Source organism: Aquila chrysaetos, chromosome 19 (assembly GCF_900496995.4).
Source record: "Aquila chrysaetos chrysaetos chromosome 19, bAquChr1.4, whole genome shotgun sequence".
NCBI classification, from domain to species: Eukaryota; Metazoa; Chordata; class Aves; order Accipitriformes; family Accipitridae; genus Aquila; species Aquila chrysaetos.
Genome location: NC_044022.1, coordinates 13,849,662 through 13,868,729, shown reverse-complemented (window position 1 = coordinate 13,868,729; position 19,068 = coordinate 13,849,662). Strand labels below are relative to the sequence as shown.

The 19,068-nt window shown below is 38.3% G+C and overlaps 1 protein-coding gene across 3 annotated transcripts in view; it reads left to right on the top strand.

The window, feature by feature from the left end:
• CNTN5 (contactin 5) overlaps positions 1-19,068 on the top strand; it is a 673,487-nt gene that overhangs the window by 623,584 nt on the left and 30,835 nt on the right. For all 3 annotated transcript variants that reach the window (XM_030042492.2, XM_030042491.2, XM_030042493.2), the window contains 2 exons: positions 9,613-9,771; positions 10,197-10,346. In XM_030042492.2, the coding sequence (XP_029898352.1) occupies positions 9,613-9,771; positions 10,197-10,346 (309 nt within the window). The remainder of the gene's footprint in view (positions 1-9,612; positions 9,772-10,196; positions 10,347-19,068) is intronic.

Genomic DNA, 19,068 nt, shown 5'->3' with positions numbered 1-19,068 from the left:
AAATAAATAAGTCATGATCTTACGTTCATCCATCTGAGATCCACCATCCCCTCTAGATAGACACCTTAATGCTGTGGAAGTCCCCAGAGGGGTCCTTTACTCTCTGAATATGGGGAGGATGAGAGAGAGGATTCAGCTCAAAGGCCAGGACTGATTTAAGGCAGAAGAGGTGATGCCAACCACTTACAGCTTAGCTCGGTAACTGCAATGCTCATCTACAAGGTAGGTTATCTCTTTTTAGCTGTCTCAGACCCAGCCTCAGAATCACACCTGTCTCTCCTCAAGAACATACCATATCTGAAGGCAGTAGATTAAGTGGGATCAAGATGTGTTCAACCCCCTTTCTGAGGCAGAGTAACCAGGAGCACAGAAGTCAGGAGACAAACAAATGAGAGCTTGACTGTGTAAGGCACAATTTAGGTTATCTCCAGCAACTCAAATATTTGCTTCTTTCCTCTAGTTGACTACTGCCCCAAAAATGAACATAGACCTCAGGGGAACCATTATCAACAGCTTAAGGCAATACACTGAAGTGTGTATTGGGAAAGGGAAAAGCTAAATAACAGGCATGTGCCCTCTGCACCGGACTTGCCCTCCAGCAGGGCAATGAGGCAGATAGTGGTAAAGCCTTCAGTGTCACTGCAAGATTTTCTGGAAGACAGTCATCAGAGCCCTTAGCAGCAGAAGAAGGCATATAGGGCAGGCTGATACAGCTCAAGGACATCCAGAAGAGAAAACAGCTTTTCACATTAAGTGGTAACTATTCTGGCACGAGGCCTGCACAAATGTGCCGCTTCAGAGGAATCCCCTAACAGGAATTATGTATGTCTGATGGTCAAAGAAATAGTTTTAGTGGAATGAATGAATACAACAAAAATCACAGCCATGGACTTACATTGCTGACACCCAAGTCATTGCCTGATTTCACTTCATTTATGCCTTCTGTTGTTTGCTCACTTGAGGAAAATATGTGCAGAATAGCTGTTTGTCGTGCAAACAAGGATGTTTACAGGAGAATATAGATATTTGCTACACAGTCAACAAATGTTTTCCCCAGCACATGAAGTCATCAGCCATTTAAGAAGCAGAAGTGATTTATGATTTTTATGAATGTCAATACTGTTCTTGACATCAGCCCAAGAATAGTTTTCCCATGTCACATGCTTTGTCTGGCTACCAGCCTTTATTTATCCACCCAGATCTTCAAGTTTCAGTGAATATTAAGTAGCAGAGAAGCAGAAGAGCAGAATGTTTCAGCTTGGCTGGTTTTCCATCTATCACTGGTACACCAGAAGTTGAGCTGTCTCTATACTGATTTTTCACAAAGAATTGATTACCAAAGCAGAAGGCTCTAATACAGGATAAATATGCATGTCATGTTCTGACACTAATGATATGATCACAAACACAGTTACCAAGCACCCAAGTACCAGCCAGGAGACTTGCATCTCACAGATGTCTCAGGTGATCTTGTAGCCAGCAATGTGTCAGGTTTCCTCAAGACAATGCCTGCTTGGTAAGTTAATTTGTTTTTTAAAGCCTGTCTTCCAAAAAGGGCTTATTATATTCTTATTTCCCCATTATGCTGTAGAAATTTGAAGCAATCTGTGCATTCATATTTTCATTTCAAAGGATATCTTCATGACCCTGTGCTTCCACCATGATTCACTGTAGAGACATTTAAAACACCAAATACTTCTGTCATAAAAAAGGTTGACACTGTGAAGGGGCTAACCTTTATTACCTTACATTGGTCCAATCAGCTACATTTAAAAAGGTCAACAGTGTTTTTCACTTTGTGTTTATTTAATTCATCAGTACAAAATCTGTTATTCATAGACGGGGAGCTTTTGAAGAACACCAGCAGAACTTGTAGCTAAGAGCAGAAGGCTACTTCTTCCATTCAATTCTGGCAAAAAAAAAGTATCCCTTTGCTCTTGAAACAGTTTCTAATGAACTCATTTAAAGCATTGTTTTGCCGTAGGCTGCAATAAGTAAAAGCTTGAGTAAAAAAACTCCTATCAAAACTAGTTATTTTGTATCCCTTGCTCTTTCTTCTGCAAGTTTGGAGGTTTTGCTTAGAAAAGCATCTGTACAGATCAGCAAAGAAAAATAGTGGGAGTTGGGAATGTCACACAGGAGTCTAACATGCTTTCACAAAGACCAGCGTGAGGCTCCCTATAGTTTGTTAAGAGTAGAGATCCCTGTCACCTGCACTGAGGTGAGTAATACTCCTAGTGCAGCAGCAGTTTCCGAGACCACCAGGGAGTTTCTTGCAGATTAGAGAATCACTGCAAAATTTACCATGATGCTATTATCTGATGTGGATAAGGACAGTGCTTCAAACATTTAGAACTGAGTGAGTGATTTTTCCTATATAAAACTCTATATTGTTAGCAATGATAGTGACACCACAAACACCAATGATGTAGGTTATTTTTCACAGTTATCCCTTTCTTGCATCATTTCTTTTTAGGATCATCACAACTGAGTTAGAAATACAAGGTTGTGAAGTTAAAGGATTTTTTTACATCTGTAAAAGCTTCAATGCCTGGTCAACAGTACCAAGTCTCCAGTATTTTAATATTTATTTAATAAATGAAAGCTTTTTATCATAATAAACTAGTGGTTTCAGTAATTTTAAGTTGTCAAATAAATTCCATCACTTAAGTCCTATTTGTAAATTACTTTTGCAAAGCTGGTTTACAACACATTATACCCCAGAGAGTAAGTAGCATTGATTGTAAACTGCTCAGATGCTGGATGCTGCATTACACATTGCCTTTACAAAAGCCTATGGAGCAGCCAGCTCATCTCCAGATTACCAAACTTTCTTTCAGATTGCTCCACTTACTTGTTCTAGATATCTGGTTTTGCAAAGGAGCAAAGGGTACTAGTCCCAAAATGACTTATTCAGTGTTTAACTTTCTGCAATCTAAATGGTGTAAACTGTAACCTGTAGCAACAGATGACGCTACAAGGTAACTAAGTCTTGGATTGCATAGCAAAGAAAAATACAAGTAGCTCTTTGCAAAGGAACTACAGTAGTGCAATAGCCAGGCAAGTTTGCTCATTTTTTTAATTTGAGTTGCTAACTAACAAAAAGTGCCATCTGGAACAAAAAGAGGTCAAATAAATAAAATACAGAAAATTTTCTGAGTGTTTCTTTGTATTCATCAATGATGATGTAAAAGATTGTTTCAGCACATCTAGTACTTTTAGTATTTTGTATATTTATAGGAAAATATTTTATATATTACATATATATTCTATAATATGTTTTAGGAGAAACCCAAAGACAAATAATTTGTTGGTCTTAGTGTTGTTACCAATAGAACTGTGCTCTCTAAGCATTAATAGAGTTAATTTTGTTTCCAGTACTATCTCATTGGTCTCTACTTACGGATTTTAGTAGATTTAGATGTCAGATATTTTCTGGGTATTTTAGTAATAGTTTGTTCACTGTTTTCTGCTTTTATTATCCTTTTCACTCTTACTGCTCAAAATGTGTTTTCTATTGTTATGGATGTCAATAGACATTGTGCTTTTCTAGAAGAAGAAAAAAATAATGTAGTCTTCTTAATTCTCTGTATCAATGCTGTACACCCTTGGAAACTTATTAGCATATACAAAGCTAAGTAAAATCCTTTGAACTATACAAATATTACTACAACAGTCATGGCAGGAAGATTCCTTACAAATAAGATGAAAATCAGCTTTCTTCTACAATGTCTAACATATATTGTAAGACTGTGCACTGCAAGCTAACCAAATGCATTGTGCATGCCCACTGTAAGTAAAATGAGCTTTAAGATCAAACAGCTACCTGGAAGCTGCAGGTTCTTGAAATGGAGCAGAGAGCAATCCTGTAGTGTGAAGGGATGAAAGCCTTTGTGACTGTGATCTGTGGTTTAAGAGTACAAATTTTGTGGTCTAAAAATAAAAAAGAGGTTAAAGCTATTCATCTTGTAGACTGGCAAAACTACCAATCTAAGCAAGAAATCCACTCACATGATATATTTTTGGAGAAGTAATGTTTCCTCTGAACTCCACTGACCTGGAGCAAATATAACGCAGGAACTGCTGGTTAGGTTGACCACACTGCTCCTTTCAGTTGTGATATTGCCAATAAAACTTAAAGACAAGCACTTGGGTTTAAAGGCCATCAAACACAACATTATTAAATGGAACGTAAACAAGGTCAGCAGATTCTTGCTGGTCCTTGAAATTACATTTGAGCTGTAGCAAAGGCCAGGAAGATGCCCTAAGCACAGACCCCATTAATTGGACTCACAGAATATGTCCATAATAGTAAACTGCTCCCTAAGGCCAATGGGTACAGCAGAGTTCCCATCCACACAGCTACATTCCCAGTCCCCCTCCCCTCTCAAACCAGGACGAGCACGACAAACTGCCTGTTGGGATCTGCCCCAGCCCATGATAATCCATTAATTGTGCCAAGGCATTGGCTGGGAAACTCATAGTTGCAGAGGGTTGAAATTACGATAGGGACTGGCTGACAACATAATAGCCCATAGAATCAGTGCTAGAGTTCATATGTGTGCTGTGGCCCTTTTCAGTATATCAGTGCAGTTGAAACATTTACAGTATTAGAAGATAGTATATTACTATAGATGGAGCATCAGCCCTTTAACCCACAGACTCCAGACCAAAACATTTCCAGCAATCTGATCTTGTAACGGGACCTTTGTTATATCTTCGATGGTGTGAAAGGGAAAGAGATTCATATCTTTAAAAAGGGTTTTTTTAAGAGTTTAAAAAAGATCCTTTGTTCTGTCTAAGAAACTTCTTTACAAACATCAACTTAACTTGTATCTATAACTTCAGTCAAAAAAAGTGCCTAGAAACAAGTACAAAAATACAAATCAGTGATGTTCACAAACTCCGTGCCTGAAAGAAAGAGACCCATGCACTTCTGGGAGTGCTGGTGCCCGCACTGTGATTGCAAAGAGTGAAGGAGGCAGCATGGACCAGAACTGGGACAGCTGCAAGTGATGCCCTACAGTGCTAAAGGTAGTCAGCAGGACATGCCAATGAAAGAGGCATGTCTAAAACTCAGTCTTTTACTCTATTTGGGACCTGCTAGTTGTGTCATCCACAATGCAATTCATAGGCTACTGGTGCTTTTCTGCCTAAGGTGAAGTTTCAGTTCATGTTCCCTGAGCTGGCCATACATTTTGTGTCAAGTCACAACTGCCTCTACACAAAGATTCAGCTCAGAGGTTCCGGACTGCAGTCTGGCATCTGAGCTCACAAGACTGAGCAGATCTCAAGGTTGCCTTGCCCAAATCCCCTATTTTTAGGTTTGTACAAGGCAGAGAAGTCATCAGGGCAAAGGAGCACAGCATGACGTATGTACCACCAAAGGCCTTCTCAGGCAGGACACCAGGGATTTCTCCTGACCCTCAGCCCTGGAATGAGTCAAGATTATTTAGGTTGGAACATCAACGTCTTCTCTTTCTTACCTTCCAACCCCAACTGTAACCTCCCTGTCTATCCTGCTGCTGGTTGGGGTATAACCTCTCCATCTGCCCAGGGCCCTTATGTAGCTACCTTACCGAAATCATTTGGGTACACCACACGTGGAGGGACTAGGGATATGGATGTATCCACTAAAGCCATAGTGCCTATCGCATTTACTATACATTGAACTTTGTCTCCACCCTCTTGTCTCCCACCATGTGCAAACACATCATCTGCCATAGGCAGGCACAGCAAAAGGGATTTATGCTGCAACAGTCGAGCTCCTGTTTTATCAAGCACTTTTTCTATTATTCTGTAGTTACTGCCTCTTTCTTTTCCTCTTTCTCTTAACCTCTCATCTCCTTGATGACAAGCCAGTACACCTTGTCATTCAGAAAGCAAAAGCTTCAGGTCAAGAAATTTATGTTTGTGAACTGCTACATATCAGGTTTCTTAGTTGTTTGGTAAAAGTAAGAATTATCCTGGTCAGGCAGCAGTGGAGTAAATCAGTGCACGTTCTGGAATTCACAGGAAAGGGCACTGCCTCCCTGAATGACTATAGCTATTATTGGTAATAGTCTTTCAAGAACTCTCACATTAACATTGTACAATGGCAAGTAATCTAAAGGACCCCTCAGGATGATCATTTCAACAATAAAAAGACACATAAAACAAGTTTGCCAAAATGCAGTCACGCATGTCCTGAAATGAAGTGTCAATCTGTGGAATTGCTCTGAGAGAAGATAACTGACTAATATCCTTGACGCTGGGTTTCCAGTGCTCCTAGAGCTGCATAAGAGCCTATCGCATCCCCAAATGTCTTCTCTATGAAGGTCGACTGCACTGTAGTGCATTTATGACCAGTCATTTTCTGTATATTTTCCAGAGAAGCATTTGAGCAGACCATGCATTTTTTCCTCAATTGGCTATTCTCAACTAAAAAATTGTTTTAGAGATCCTGAACAATAACACAGCCCTTGGGAGAAAAGCTTCTCTGCATTAGCCATCCGGCTGACACCATGAATGATTACATCCAAGCATAAAATTTAATGAGATTTCTACAAAAATGAGTGACATCTGCATAGCACTCAGGTCCTGGCTAGCTGTCATACATTTGTCATCACTGAGGCTTTTGTCCTTTATTAATCTGCTTTCAAGAATGCCTGCTGTTGGAAATGGAAATGCTTTTTAGCAGTCATCCTGCAGACTGTAAGAGCACACATCTCAGAAAGCATAATGACACATTGTCATGCCTAGGAATGCATTTAAAAGGTTTAAAAAACATGAGAGTTCTCCAACAACAAAATATATTGAGAATTTAGCAGGAGACATCTGCATAAATATATTTTACATCCTTTAATATAAGCAAGATGCCTGTTCTTTTGCCTGTAATACAGCGGCTAGAAACTCTTTATCAGCATTCGGTGTGCATGGGAAAAATATTGTCGTAGAGGAAAAGTACTAAAATATTTCCCTTTAATTTTGTTTGTGCTTGGGACCATGATATAATTCTGGGCCTAGGGCTCCAACCCAGTAAAAGCATATGATTGTATCAAGATCCCAGCTTTCCTTTAAACTTTCCCTCATGGCTACAAATAAAAATTTCACTAGTATTTTCCTACATCAACAGATAGCCTGAAACAATAGATGATGGAGATTGAAGATCACCCTATTTTATTAAATTAGCCCCAGGACTTGCTATTCTGAGACGAAGGCATGACCTGGTGCTTCCCATCAAAGAACAGCAAACACTTGGCAGGAAGGCAGGAGTGCAGAGAACACATCTTTCTGCCTGCCATGTTTTCTCCCAGGAAGAAAAGCAAAACCTTTCAACTGCAAATGAAGACAGGACTCCAGAAGGCCAAGAGTCACAAGGTGTCCAAGGGGTGGCACCATCTTCTCCCAGCACTGTTTGTGATGCGATGAAAGGCTCTGACAGCAGCGAAGTCAAGCCTGCTGAGCAGGCAGAGCAAGGGAAGAGAAGAGACTCCCAGCACTGAAGTTGCTCACCACCCATGGAAGTGGAAAACCTTGTTCTTCCTATACCCCAGAGATGCACCCTGGGCTCCAGGGAAGAGGACTGCAGTGTGTTGTGGAGACAATCTTCTTCCATCATACATCCATAATACTAAACTTTTCTGAATTCCTTCCATTCTTTGACTTGAAGGAATTGAATCCTTTGAATTTCAAACATTGGTCTTTTGTTGTTGTTGTTGCTGTTATTTCTAAATGCCATATATTTCCAACATTTTAATGTCAATTAGTTGCTTGTACGTCATTGCCAAGCAAACAGAGGCAAGTGAATAGCATAAATTGCTTTCTCATTTAAAAGATTCAATGTCTCTTTCACTCTAAAGCTATTGAGCCCAACTGTTACAAAACTCTGATCATACTGTTGTCATAGTTCATGTAAACATGCTTCTATTGAAGGCATATCAAAGGAAATATAAAGCTGTTTGCAGCTGCAAATGACAAAAAATCACAGCAACTAAAAATATTTCAGTTAATGGGCTTTTTTAGCCTTTGATATTCAGATAGATTTGTTTCTACTCATGGACTAAGGATTCTAGCCAGCAAAAGGTTTGATTGCATGAAATAGCACTAAAATATAATAATGCTGAGCTCGGTAATGCAGAAATCCTGGCTACAACTGCCGCTTCAAATGGAAGCACCAGACCTGAGTGTTTGCCACCCTGATCCGCAGGTGCTGAGCTCTGACAGTTCAGCAAGTGGGACCACCACTCATCACAGCCCATGGGAATAGATATATCCAAAGGACCTGCTCCACTACAGCTCATGATACGTGCAAACAGCACTGAGCTCCAGCAAAAGTGTAGTAGCAATTGCTTTCTATTAATAAAGTTGTTTCTCTCATCACCCTTCCTGCAGTTTCATTTTGGGAGAAAGCGTCCAGTGGTGCATTTCTGATTTCACAGTCCTCCATGTGTGCAGGAGCAGAAGCAAAACTTCAGCATTCAAAAACAGGAGGATGGAAAAGAATCAGAAGGGTCTTGGATTCCAAGAAAATCCAGACTTGTCATAAATAGCTATTAATAATATTAATATTTTACAAAAGTATTAAGTCCTGTCCTTCAGGACTTATATAAGCTTTTGAGTATAATAAACCACAAGAGAGATGCTTATTCTGCATTTAGCCTTGACAGAGATGCACATTTTCCCCTAAACATCTGGTTACAACAACTGTGGAATAGGTTCCTGAACCAGGAGAACTTTGCCTCCAATTTATTTTGGCAAGTACAAATGGACAATGTTTTCAAACGCAAGTAATATCAGTATCAGGAAGAATTAAAGAATAAAATTGGGGGTGGCGGTGGGAAGTTATAGCCACATTTTTCTGTGCAAAGTCATGTTTGCTACAAGAGATATCACTTATTGGATCAGTCACATGGCCTATACAAATGGTGATTAGCATGTTCTGATTTGGTGCAGCTAAGTGAAATAAATAATCCTTTCATTTTTGTTTGTTTTTAATGGAACCATAGTAATTATCAGCATTCAAAATATTTGGGTTTGGGTTTTGTTTTGGTTTTAATACCTTTCAATCAAATAGTTAATGGACTTCCAGCAGGGTAGTAATCCAAGCGGTTTCCCTGAATGAGTGAATTTGAGCGAAAGGATGAATGCTGTATTCTTGATTCAGTTATTAGTAATACTATTGTTCTTCAAGAAGCACATCCACCTGTGCTTCATTTTGATGACTATTTGTCTTTCCTGCTGTCATGTCTCACACAAAGAGAAGATGTGATTGTGACTGTTCAGTCTAGCCTGGATGCTTCTTAAAGTTGCTCTTTTTTTCCTTTAATTTTAGATTCAGAACAATTATAACGGAGGATTTTTTTATCTGTTTCTATTTCTAGTTCTTCTGCTGTCATTCTGACAAGTTAGTTGATACTCACCCACACAGCATTTAAAGAGTAGAAACAATCACAATTTACCAGCAGAAATCATGGAAATGAGGTATCTCCGTGATGTAGTAGTGTGAATTTTAACCCTTGTATTTCATGGATATGGAACTCCACTGGGTCCTTACAGAATGCATCTCCTGTATTATTGCTGCTCAGCTGCGATGATGGTGTGGTCTGTTTGATTATTCCACTTTATTTCTAGGTCCTCCTGGTCCCCCAGGGGTTGTAATAGTGGAGGAAATTACAGACACCACAGCAACACTCTCCTGGAGTCCTGGGGCAGACAATCACAGCCCTATCTCCCTCTACAACCTGCAAGCACGCAGTCCATTTTCTCTTGGCTGGCAGACTGTAAAAACAGGTGAGAAAAACTTTCACACAGCACAAGTAGACTGTTCAAAGCTCCTGCTCATCACAATAATAACCACCAGCAACTGCAGGAACAGATAGTCTTAAGGGAACAATAATAAATTAAAAGCACTGATTTTTTTTTTTCTTTTTTCATTCCTTTCACGTTACTTAGCAACAGCTCTGAAAGGACAACAGAAAGACACCTGCCATGATGCATCTGTGAATAAGCAGAAAGCTCTCCCCTAAATCCTTCAATCTGTGTCTTTTCAGGAGTACCACAGTGCCAAAAACCTAGCTGTGATTTCTAACATATTAGATCCTTGATGTCTATCATTTCTAATGGACATATTGTATCACAAAGTCCACTTGCCATTGAGGCACCGCATGTGGGCTTCAGTTTTCTGAGTGACCTACACATTTCTTTACTGTCTACAGTTCCAGATGTGATAAGTGGTGACATGGAGTCTGCTATGGCTGTTGAACTGAACCCTTGGGTGGAGTATGAGTTCAGAGTTGTAGCAACCAACAAAATTGGGACCGGAGACCCAAGTGCACCATCACGAGTGATCAGAACCAATGAAGCAGGTAAGAAGAGGATAAAAAGGTTAATTTTCCAGGACTACCAGAAACAAAAACTATTTTAGTATAATAATAGACCTATTCTCTTCTCCCTGGTACACATCTGTGTGTTCAGTCATCACTGTTCCAGGGTGATATTCTTTGTAATGGGGAGCCAGTTTGGTTTAATTACAGGAATATTGTTTAATTTACAGAAATTTCAAATAAACCCATTCCCTGCTGTCTTACTTCATCTGGGCTGTCTTACTCGTCATCTTACACTTAAGCCATTGCTGCCTGCCCTCTGGCAGACTTCCACTGCTCTTCGATTGTAGGCTGCTTCTCAGTCTCTTCAAACAACTGCTCCCAAGCAGCCTCTCCCTGCTTATTCTTCATAACTTCTCTCCTTGAAGGTGCACAGAATTTTTTTCAGCAAGACAAGGAAGCCATGGGAAGCTGCCTAATTTGAAATACCTTGTGCTTTAAGTGTTTTTTTGTCATGCACACTCTATCATGAGCTGTTATTGCACTTAAAGAAATTTCATTATACTTCTAACTGGGATGGTACAGTGGGAGCCCAGGAAAAACTTTTTATATCCTATCTGAAAAACTGCAGTGGTCTCAGAAAGTTTGGAAACATTGACAGTAACTTGCACAGAATGAAAGGAGATAAAGAAGGAATGGGAATCTGAGAAAAATCACTGGGCAGCTAGAGAGACACGTTTTAAGAGGCAGAAAGAGATAGAGATAGGGTTTAAAGAAAGCCTCAGAATAGAACTGCATCTCAGAACACTTTCAGATTTTTCTTCATTCTTCTTTGCTATTTAAGAGGCCTAGAGAGTTTTGAATTTGTTTTGATGTTTCTTCAGCTGAATAATTTGTACATAGTTTATTGATCATACGGAATACAAGAGTGAAAATTCAAAGATTCCACTTGAATTTGAAAGTATTACTGATTTTGTATTTATAAATATTCTGGATGAATACAGCAGTTGTGTTGCACTCTGTCTTCTCATTAAGGGACATTATAAGAGTTACAAGTGGCAATGCCAAAATGTGTCCGCCTGTCTCATTCTGAAGTAAAATTCTTATCTTTTAAGATATGTTAATCTTGTGCCTCAGCTCCATACGTCACCGGTCCATATATATGCCATTCATAGCAGAACGTTCAGGCTGATTTTCTTAGACAGAACCACAGAATCAACTGAATAACTGGAAGGGGCTGGAAGGGATCTCAGGAGGTCTCTGGTCCAGCCTCCTACTCAAAGCTGGGTAAACTGGCTTCAGAGCAGGTTGCTCAGGGCTTTGTCCAGCTGAGCCTTCAAAACCTCCAAGGAGGGAGATTGCACATCCTCTCTGGGCAACCTGTGCCAGCAGTTAACTAATCTCATTGTGATTTTTCTTTCAATATATCCAGCCAGAACTCCCCCTATTTCAGCTTATGACTACTGTCTCTTGCCCTCCCACCCTGCACCACTATGAAGAGCCCATCTCTGTCTCCTCAGTGACCTCCCTGTAGGCACTGGGAGCTTCTGTTAGGTCCCCCAAAACCATCTCTGCTCCAGGCTGAACAAGACCAGCTCCTCCAGTCTCTCCCCATAAGGCAAATGCTCCAGCCTCACCATCCCAGTGGCCTCCCCTGAACTTGCTCTAGCTGATCAACATCTTTCTCATTGTGGCACCAAAAATTGGATACACTATTTCAGATGAAGTCTAACAAACCTATCTTCAGTTGTAATAAGACTTTTTTTTTTTTTTTTCTGCTTTAAATAACTGTGTAGCTGCTAGCTGATATTAAACTTCACTGTACAATCACAGAACTGCACTGAAGTGATTTGATTCCCATTCACTCATGTGGAAGGATGCTTCCTTTCCATCTCTCCCCCTCATCTTCTGCAAGCTCTCCACATTGTGAAACTTGATAACTTTATAGCAGAAGCTTCCAATGATACATACTTTGTTCCATTAAGAAAAGGAGGAAAGGAAAATGAAATAAAAAACACAAGCTACTTTCATCTCAAATGATTTTCAACAAAATACTTCTTTCACCACCAGTATTCTTTCCTTGATTTTGTACCATATTTCATTGGTAATGAAAATTCTGCTGGACCCAAATGTTTGAATGACTTCTCGATTTATTCAGGTGGTACATATCAGAGAGGACACAAACATTCTGCAAAAAGTTATCCTGTAATAGGTTGCACCCCTGGGATTATGTTCTTTCAGATTTATGAGTATGTATGTTCCCTGTTTTTGAAAGGATCGTTCAGGATTGTAATCAACCAGATGTATATAAGCTCTGAGTGAATGTTTTTCTCACAAACTGAAGTTTGAAAATGTTAGATTTCATCTAGCTGTCATGGTTTTTAGGTTCCTTCTTCTTCTTCTTTCCCAGTGTTTACCAAACAAAGGCTGTATTTACTAAAACATACTCCTACAACTCTAGTGAAATTCTTCTTCATGCACATCCATTTTCAATATTCCTTTAGACAATCATTGCAACTTTACCTCTGTAAAAATGAATTGATAAATCATAATAATGATCAGTAAAAAAAAAATGTCGGACAGACAAAGCATGCAGCATGCGGTGTATTTTCACCCAGTGATTTGTATTAATTTCTGGGTAAGTCCACTATTGCTGCCATTGGAAGGAACAGAATCTTTAACTCAGGTAGCAATGATCTGTACTCCAGTACATGGGACTCCTCCTGATAAAGAGCACTGTAGCTGATAATAATGCAGGTCTTCTTGAATAATAAATCGGTAACGTATTAGTTCAAATAGCAAAAAGGCCACACTAGATGTTTACTTGCACTTTCAGCTTCCCAGTTAGGAATACCTTCTTGCTACCAGAGTTACAGCTGCACGAATGTCGTGTTAGAAGGGACTGTTTTGTAGCATGACATTGAAATCCAGACAGGTGTCAGTAAAACAACTTAAGAGCCTTCAGAGAAACTGAAACTGAATTTATTTGGTGTGGCTGCTTAACACGACATGGTACAGCGGAAGTCTGTTGCCATCGCCTCAATTTCAAAAGACCTTTCCTTAAGAAAAAGTTTGGTTTCTGTTTCAGTTGTGAATGGTTTTGGGTTTTGTGGGTTGTTTTGTTTGTTTTGGGGTTTTTTTTATTAAAAAAGATAGATGCAGTCTCATTTTTTTGTTCTATAGCAGGAGTGAGAAGGCAGAACTTACAATAAGATATACCTTCCCAATTTGTTAGAACCTGCAAAGAGTTGTAAAGTCGGAACAATAACACAAAGGACTCTGCTTTAAACAAAGAACCAATCAAACAAAAAAAAACCTGTTACACATATCATTCTTTGCAAAATAGCATGCTGCTTATAATTTTTTGGTTTTCTTGAAATGCCAGAGGCTTCATGATCTGCTCAATTCAGGCAGCCACTCTTTCCTGATCTCCAGATATTCCTGAAGTCCAGAGCCTGTTTAGCTTTGTCCTCTGAGACACTTCCAGTGATTGTGTGAATATCATGCTTGGTATAGTTTTTAGTTGCCAAAGTCAAAGAGACAGGAAAGCTAGTAACAGTTTTCATTGGGTTTCATACATGGTTTTCCAAATTAGCACATTAATATCTATCTTAGTGTGGTACAGTGATCCATTATTTTTCAGAGTCCCTCTATTACTAATTTTTTAACTGAAAGCTTCAAGGGAAAATCTCTATTAACATGGGCTCCAGTTCTAATCTCATAGATCTCAAGACATGTATGTGAAAGGACATTATATTTCAGAAAGAACATGGCATCAACCACTCTACTCATGACCCGGGCAGAATAACCTGGCTATTTGCAGTGATGTTAGCTGTGGCCTACAAGTAAAAACAGGCAGGCTGCCCCTGCACTGCGTAAACCTCCAGAAATACCAGTCTCCCAGCGGAAAAGGTAAATGTGGCTCATGCTCAGATGAGAGTCAAGATCCACAAGGCTGAATGACAGCTGTGTAGACAACCCAGAGAGGCAGCAAATGTGTGATTCTGCTTCCATTATTTTATACTTCAGTGTAAATCGGTATCTGAAATTTAATGGCACAAGCTAATTTGACTGGAGACTAAAGTCTTTTTCTCTCCCCACACCTCACTTATTTTATCACTTCTTCCCCAAGATAGTAACAACATTTTATACTAGTCCATTATCTAAAAATACCCCTGGAAACAATATTTGGGTTGGTGTAAGGAAATCAACAGAATAATAAACAGGTTTCCACTTGCTTTAATTTTCTAATTAAACCCTAATCTTGTTACTTAGTTCATATTTAGTTAACATGATTGCTTTTCATAGCTACTTTCATCGAAATGGATAATACCACAATTTTCTGGCACATCTAACTTATAGCCAGCTGCTGCATTTCTGTCAGTTCTAGCCTTGATACATATTTTACAGGTCCACAAGGTGAAAAGAGCCAATAACATGAATTTAAACATGTCTGGCATTCCACTAAGGCAGTCGGGCATTTGAAGCCTGGGGGCAAAGCATCAATTACATTATCTATTCATGGGGAAACATGGGGAGAGAGAAATTGAGTAGAATCAAAGTTTAACCTGCTAATCATGCATACAAACTTGATTTTATGAGGTAACAATGTAATGCACTCTATTAGTAGCAGATTGTACACAGGCTTTATTTTTAATAAGTCCTTATTTTCCATTAAGTCGCCCTTATTCTCAGCTAGAATTTCTTCATAGCATAACAAGAAATGCCTCTGTCCCAGCAAAAAAGTTACCTGTCTTAGACTGGCTTTGTTTTCAGGTTTTTGGGTGTTTTTTTGGTTGATGTTGGGGATGGTGTTTTATTTGTTTGTGACCTGTATAAAAGAAGTTTCAGCTTTTCCCATCATCATAACTAATTTTGCTCTAGAAAAAATGAATAACCTGCTGTATCTGTGACATTTGGTGATGATGACATGGGCTACTAAAGCCTTTGTAGAAAATGTGCTTTTCCATAGGAGAAAAACAAAAGGAGAAGAGAAAGCAGACCGTAATCATTGACTACATGGGTTTATTTAGAACCAATAGGCTACCAACACATAGTATTGCAGCCTCAAACTGATATGCAGTATATATTGACAAAGAATCCCCAAGTGTGTGTGCTACTAAAAGACATAACAGAAAAGCTAAGGAATTGGTTCTCTGGCATGTATGCCACAGCATTTGAGATTTCAGTCCTATATGTGGTGATTTGGAGGCTTTTCAAACTGAGTCCCACAGCCATGCAGGACACTATTATCAGTGAATAGAACTGAATTCTATCTCCTACTAAATTACAAATATTAAAAATGCAGAGGAAATAAGAACAACAGAAAATCAGATCCTGAGACAAGTTGGGGCATCCTTGTTTTCCAATAGTTGAATACAGTGTATCATCTGCTTCTGAGATGCTGGCACATTTTACATTTCATTCCTGAACAGATGAGATGTGAAATGTTTTCCTGGGAGGGTGAGAACTTGAGGGCTGGCCTTTCACACAGTGAAAGGGTTTTCAGTTAACATCCTTTTGTTTCCCAGTTGTGTACTGCAGGAGAAATACATAGACATATACATATATAAAGGAAAACAACCGAGAAGAAAAAAACTACTGAATGTGTTGTTGCTTTGGTCCTTACATTAGGAAGCTCTGACAAGCTGGTGACAAAACCTTTTCCCCCCACCCATACCATTTCCACAGCTAACCAGAGTTGGTTTTCAAACTACATCTCTATCTTAAAAGATATAAAAAGCTATAAAAGAAATAAATAACTGCAACTGTACCTTGAGCAAACATTTTCTTAGGGACTAAAGCCAAGTTTAATAATTCATCTCCCCCAAAAGCATTACAATATCAACATTTTGTTTCATTTTGCTTTATTTGACAAGATGTTTCAGAATTTATACAAAAAATATCCATGTGGAAAATATCTTCATGAATACAGGATTCAAGTAGAGTAAGAAAGATCTTGTGGTTAAAGTATAGAATTGGGATTTGGGAATTCTGGACTCCATTGCTTATCAGAAAACGCTCTGAATTTGAGCAGTTCACCTTAGCATTTCTTGCTCTTAAAAACAGGAGATTAGTAAAGCTCTTGCTATTCTTTGTCTTCCCTCTATCTCACCTATTCAGATTGCAAAATTGAAGGGTAGGGACTAAATCTAGCTACATGTTTCTACAGCAATACTAAAATCAATTATAATCTTGGCTGCTAAATACTTTTGTTCTGCACAAAAATTAAGATACATGACAAAATTAAGATTCTGTAATTTCTCTTCATAATAAACAAAACACACAGAATTGAAAAAGAAAATTGAACATTTCCTTGAAAAAAAAAAGACAAAACAAAAAAAACCTTTAAAATTACTAACTATTCATTCAATAACATTTTTTAAATTTCTTTACAAGTTTGGAATTTTAAAAAGAGGATGAACTGTTTTTCAAGTACTTTCAGTTTTTCTAGGTTCAATGTGACATTATATTTTCCTCTCTATAGGGAAAGGAATCCAGAGCTAGAGCAGTTTAAAAGGTTTTTTCAGTTCATTCACTGAAGTAAAAATGGGGAGAATTAAAATGATTTTAAACAAAATGTAGATTTTCTTCATTTTCTTCAGCAAATATGAAATAAAATAATAATTTTGGATTAAAATTAAAAATCTCTGTAAACTCAAAACAAAATATTCTCATTTGTCTTTCCAGTTTAAATTTTTCTATTTTTAAAGAAAACAGAAGTAAAATTCACATTATACCCCTTTTTAAAACACAAATGGCTGTTTCATTTGTTACAATGTCAAAATGAAAAATTTAGTAATTTTCAATATTTTGCCCAAAAGTGAGTACCCAAAATCTTTGAATGGGCTCATCTTTACAGTCTACCAGAATCCACAGTCTTCATTAAAAAAAAACAAAACAAAAACCAAAAAAAAACCACCAGAAAATCCATCAGCCATACAGAGTGAAGAAAGAGGAGTTTTTAAAACCCTGAACCAAAAACCTAATTTAAGCACTCTAAAGCACAGAGCAGTTTTCAAAATGGGGGACGCAGTGGAATCCTGGAAGGAAAGCTAACATCTACCCCAAATGTTCATGGTTTCATAGCTGTGGCATTACCTACCACTTCCAAAAGCTTTTCTAAACTTTAGATTCAAATACAGGTTTAAAATACATGGGTGGCATTGTCGGCACTTTTCAGCACTTTATAACCACTGCTCCCACACATAAAGCCCTCAGCAACATCAGTTCCGTGCATACATTTTGTCCTAAACAAAACCCACTGCTTTTCATGCATATTTAGCTTATAATGATAAGATACACACAAATTATTAAACAATTGTCTGTGGCTTCATGTATAAGCTTTACCTTTCCATATCACCTTTTCTTCCTTTATATTTTAAGCATATTGTCAAATGCTTCATAGGATTTCTGAGGGCTACATTCTTCACGCCCGCTCTTAGAGAAAATGTTAAAGGTTTTTTTGTTTGGTTTAGGGGAGATAAGTTTTATTAGTGTTTCTTTTCACTTGCATTTTCAGCATATCACAGTACTTCCATGAAAGTGGAAAATAATAAGAAACAAATCCTGCTGTTTCTGTTCAAATCAAACTCCCAGCAAAGTAATTTCAAGATTTTTGTTTGTTTGCCTTAAGTGAAGGTTTCAACATCAATGTGTGCCAGCATAGACCCATTATTTACTGTGAACTACATCTAGTCACCATGTCTTTCAGAACACAGGTTTTAGTATTATTTCTTGTTTGCATTACCAGAATGAAGGAGAGACCTGGCTTTTAACAAAAGAAAAGAAGAGTTGACCTGATCCCAAAGAGCTTGCAGTCTAAGAATAAAGCAGGAGAGAAGTGAGAATAGGTAGCTGGCAAAGGGGCTAATGAGAAGGCTTTGATCAGAATTACAGACACACGATCAAGCTAAGCATAGTCACATTTTATGATCCTAAGTACCAGTTTTAAGCCAAGGAGTGATTAATTTTCCAGTAGGTGGCATGCTCTCATCTTCTTGTTAAATGAGACATATTAGCACAGCAAAGAGATCTTTGCTACTAGTTGGGATGTATTTATTCAGAAGAAACAATACTGAATTCCTCAGCTTTGATAAACACTAAAGAAAAGAGGTCCTCGTGTCATTGCGCCCCCAGGCACATGGATCCTGTGTCCAGGAGCCAAGTTTAGTCATCATACTTGCATATTTGGTGCAAGTGCATCTCCATGAATGTCATGGCTGAGAATTAATAACTTAAAGATTGGGAAGTCACTAATTGCATGGCAATAAACTTAGGCTATGAGTGAGTAAATTCAGATATAATACTGATATAAAGGTGATGCTTCTGAAAGGGTTGCTAATATATAACTTCGGTGCCTGGCAAAAAATATTTCCTTTTAATAGTTTTCTTCACTTACTCATTTCAAAATGTCCCCCTCTAACTGTGTATAATCTGCTTTGATGCAGTACAGAGGAAATGTTTTCCTTTGACACATTTATTCTTTTAATGGTTATTCATTTGCGAGAGTTTCACTGTGTGAATGTACATTTTAGTTTGGTGCAAAAGAAATTCATTGTTTTGGCAGTTTTATTCTTTTAACGTTTATTCATTTAAATAGGGCTTCAGTCTGCAAAGTTGTTAACGGTAAAACTCTAGGAAGAGGACACTGCAGGTGAAATAAGTCCATCATGTTGGATGCTTCAAAGGAGTACAGCACACTCTCTCATCAGTAACATGGCACCAACATAAAAACTTCATTTTTCTTTATAACTTAACTAAA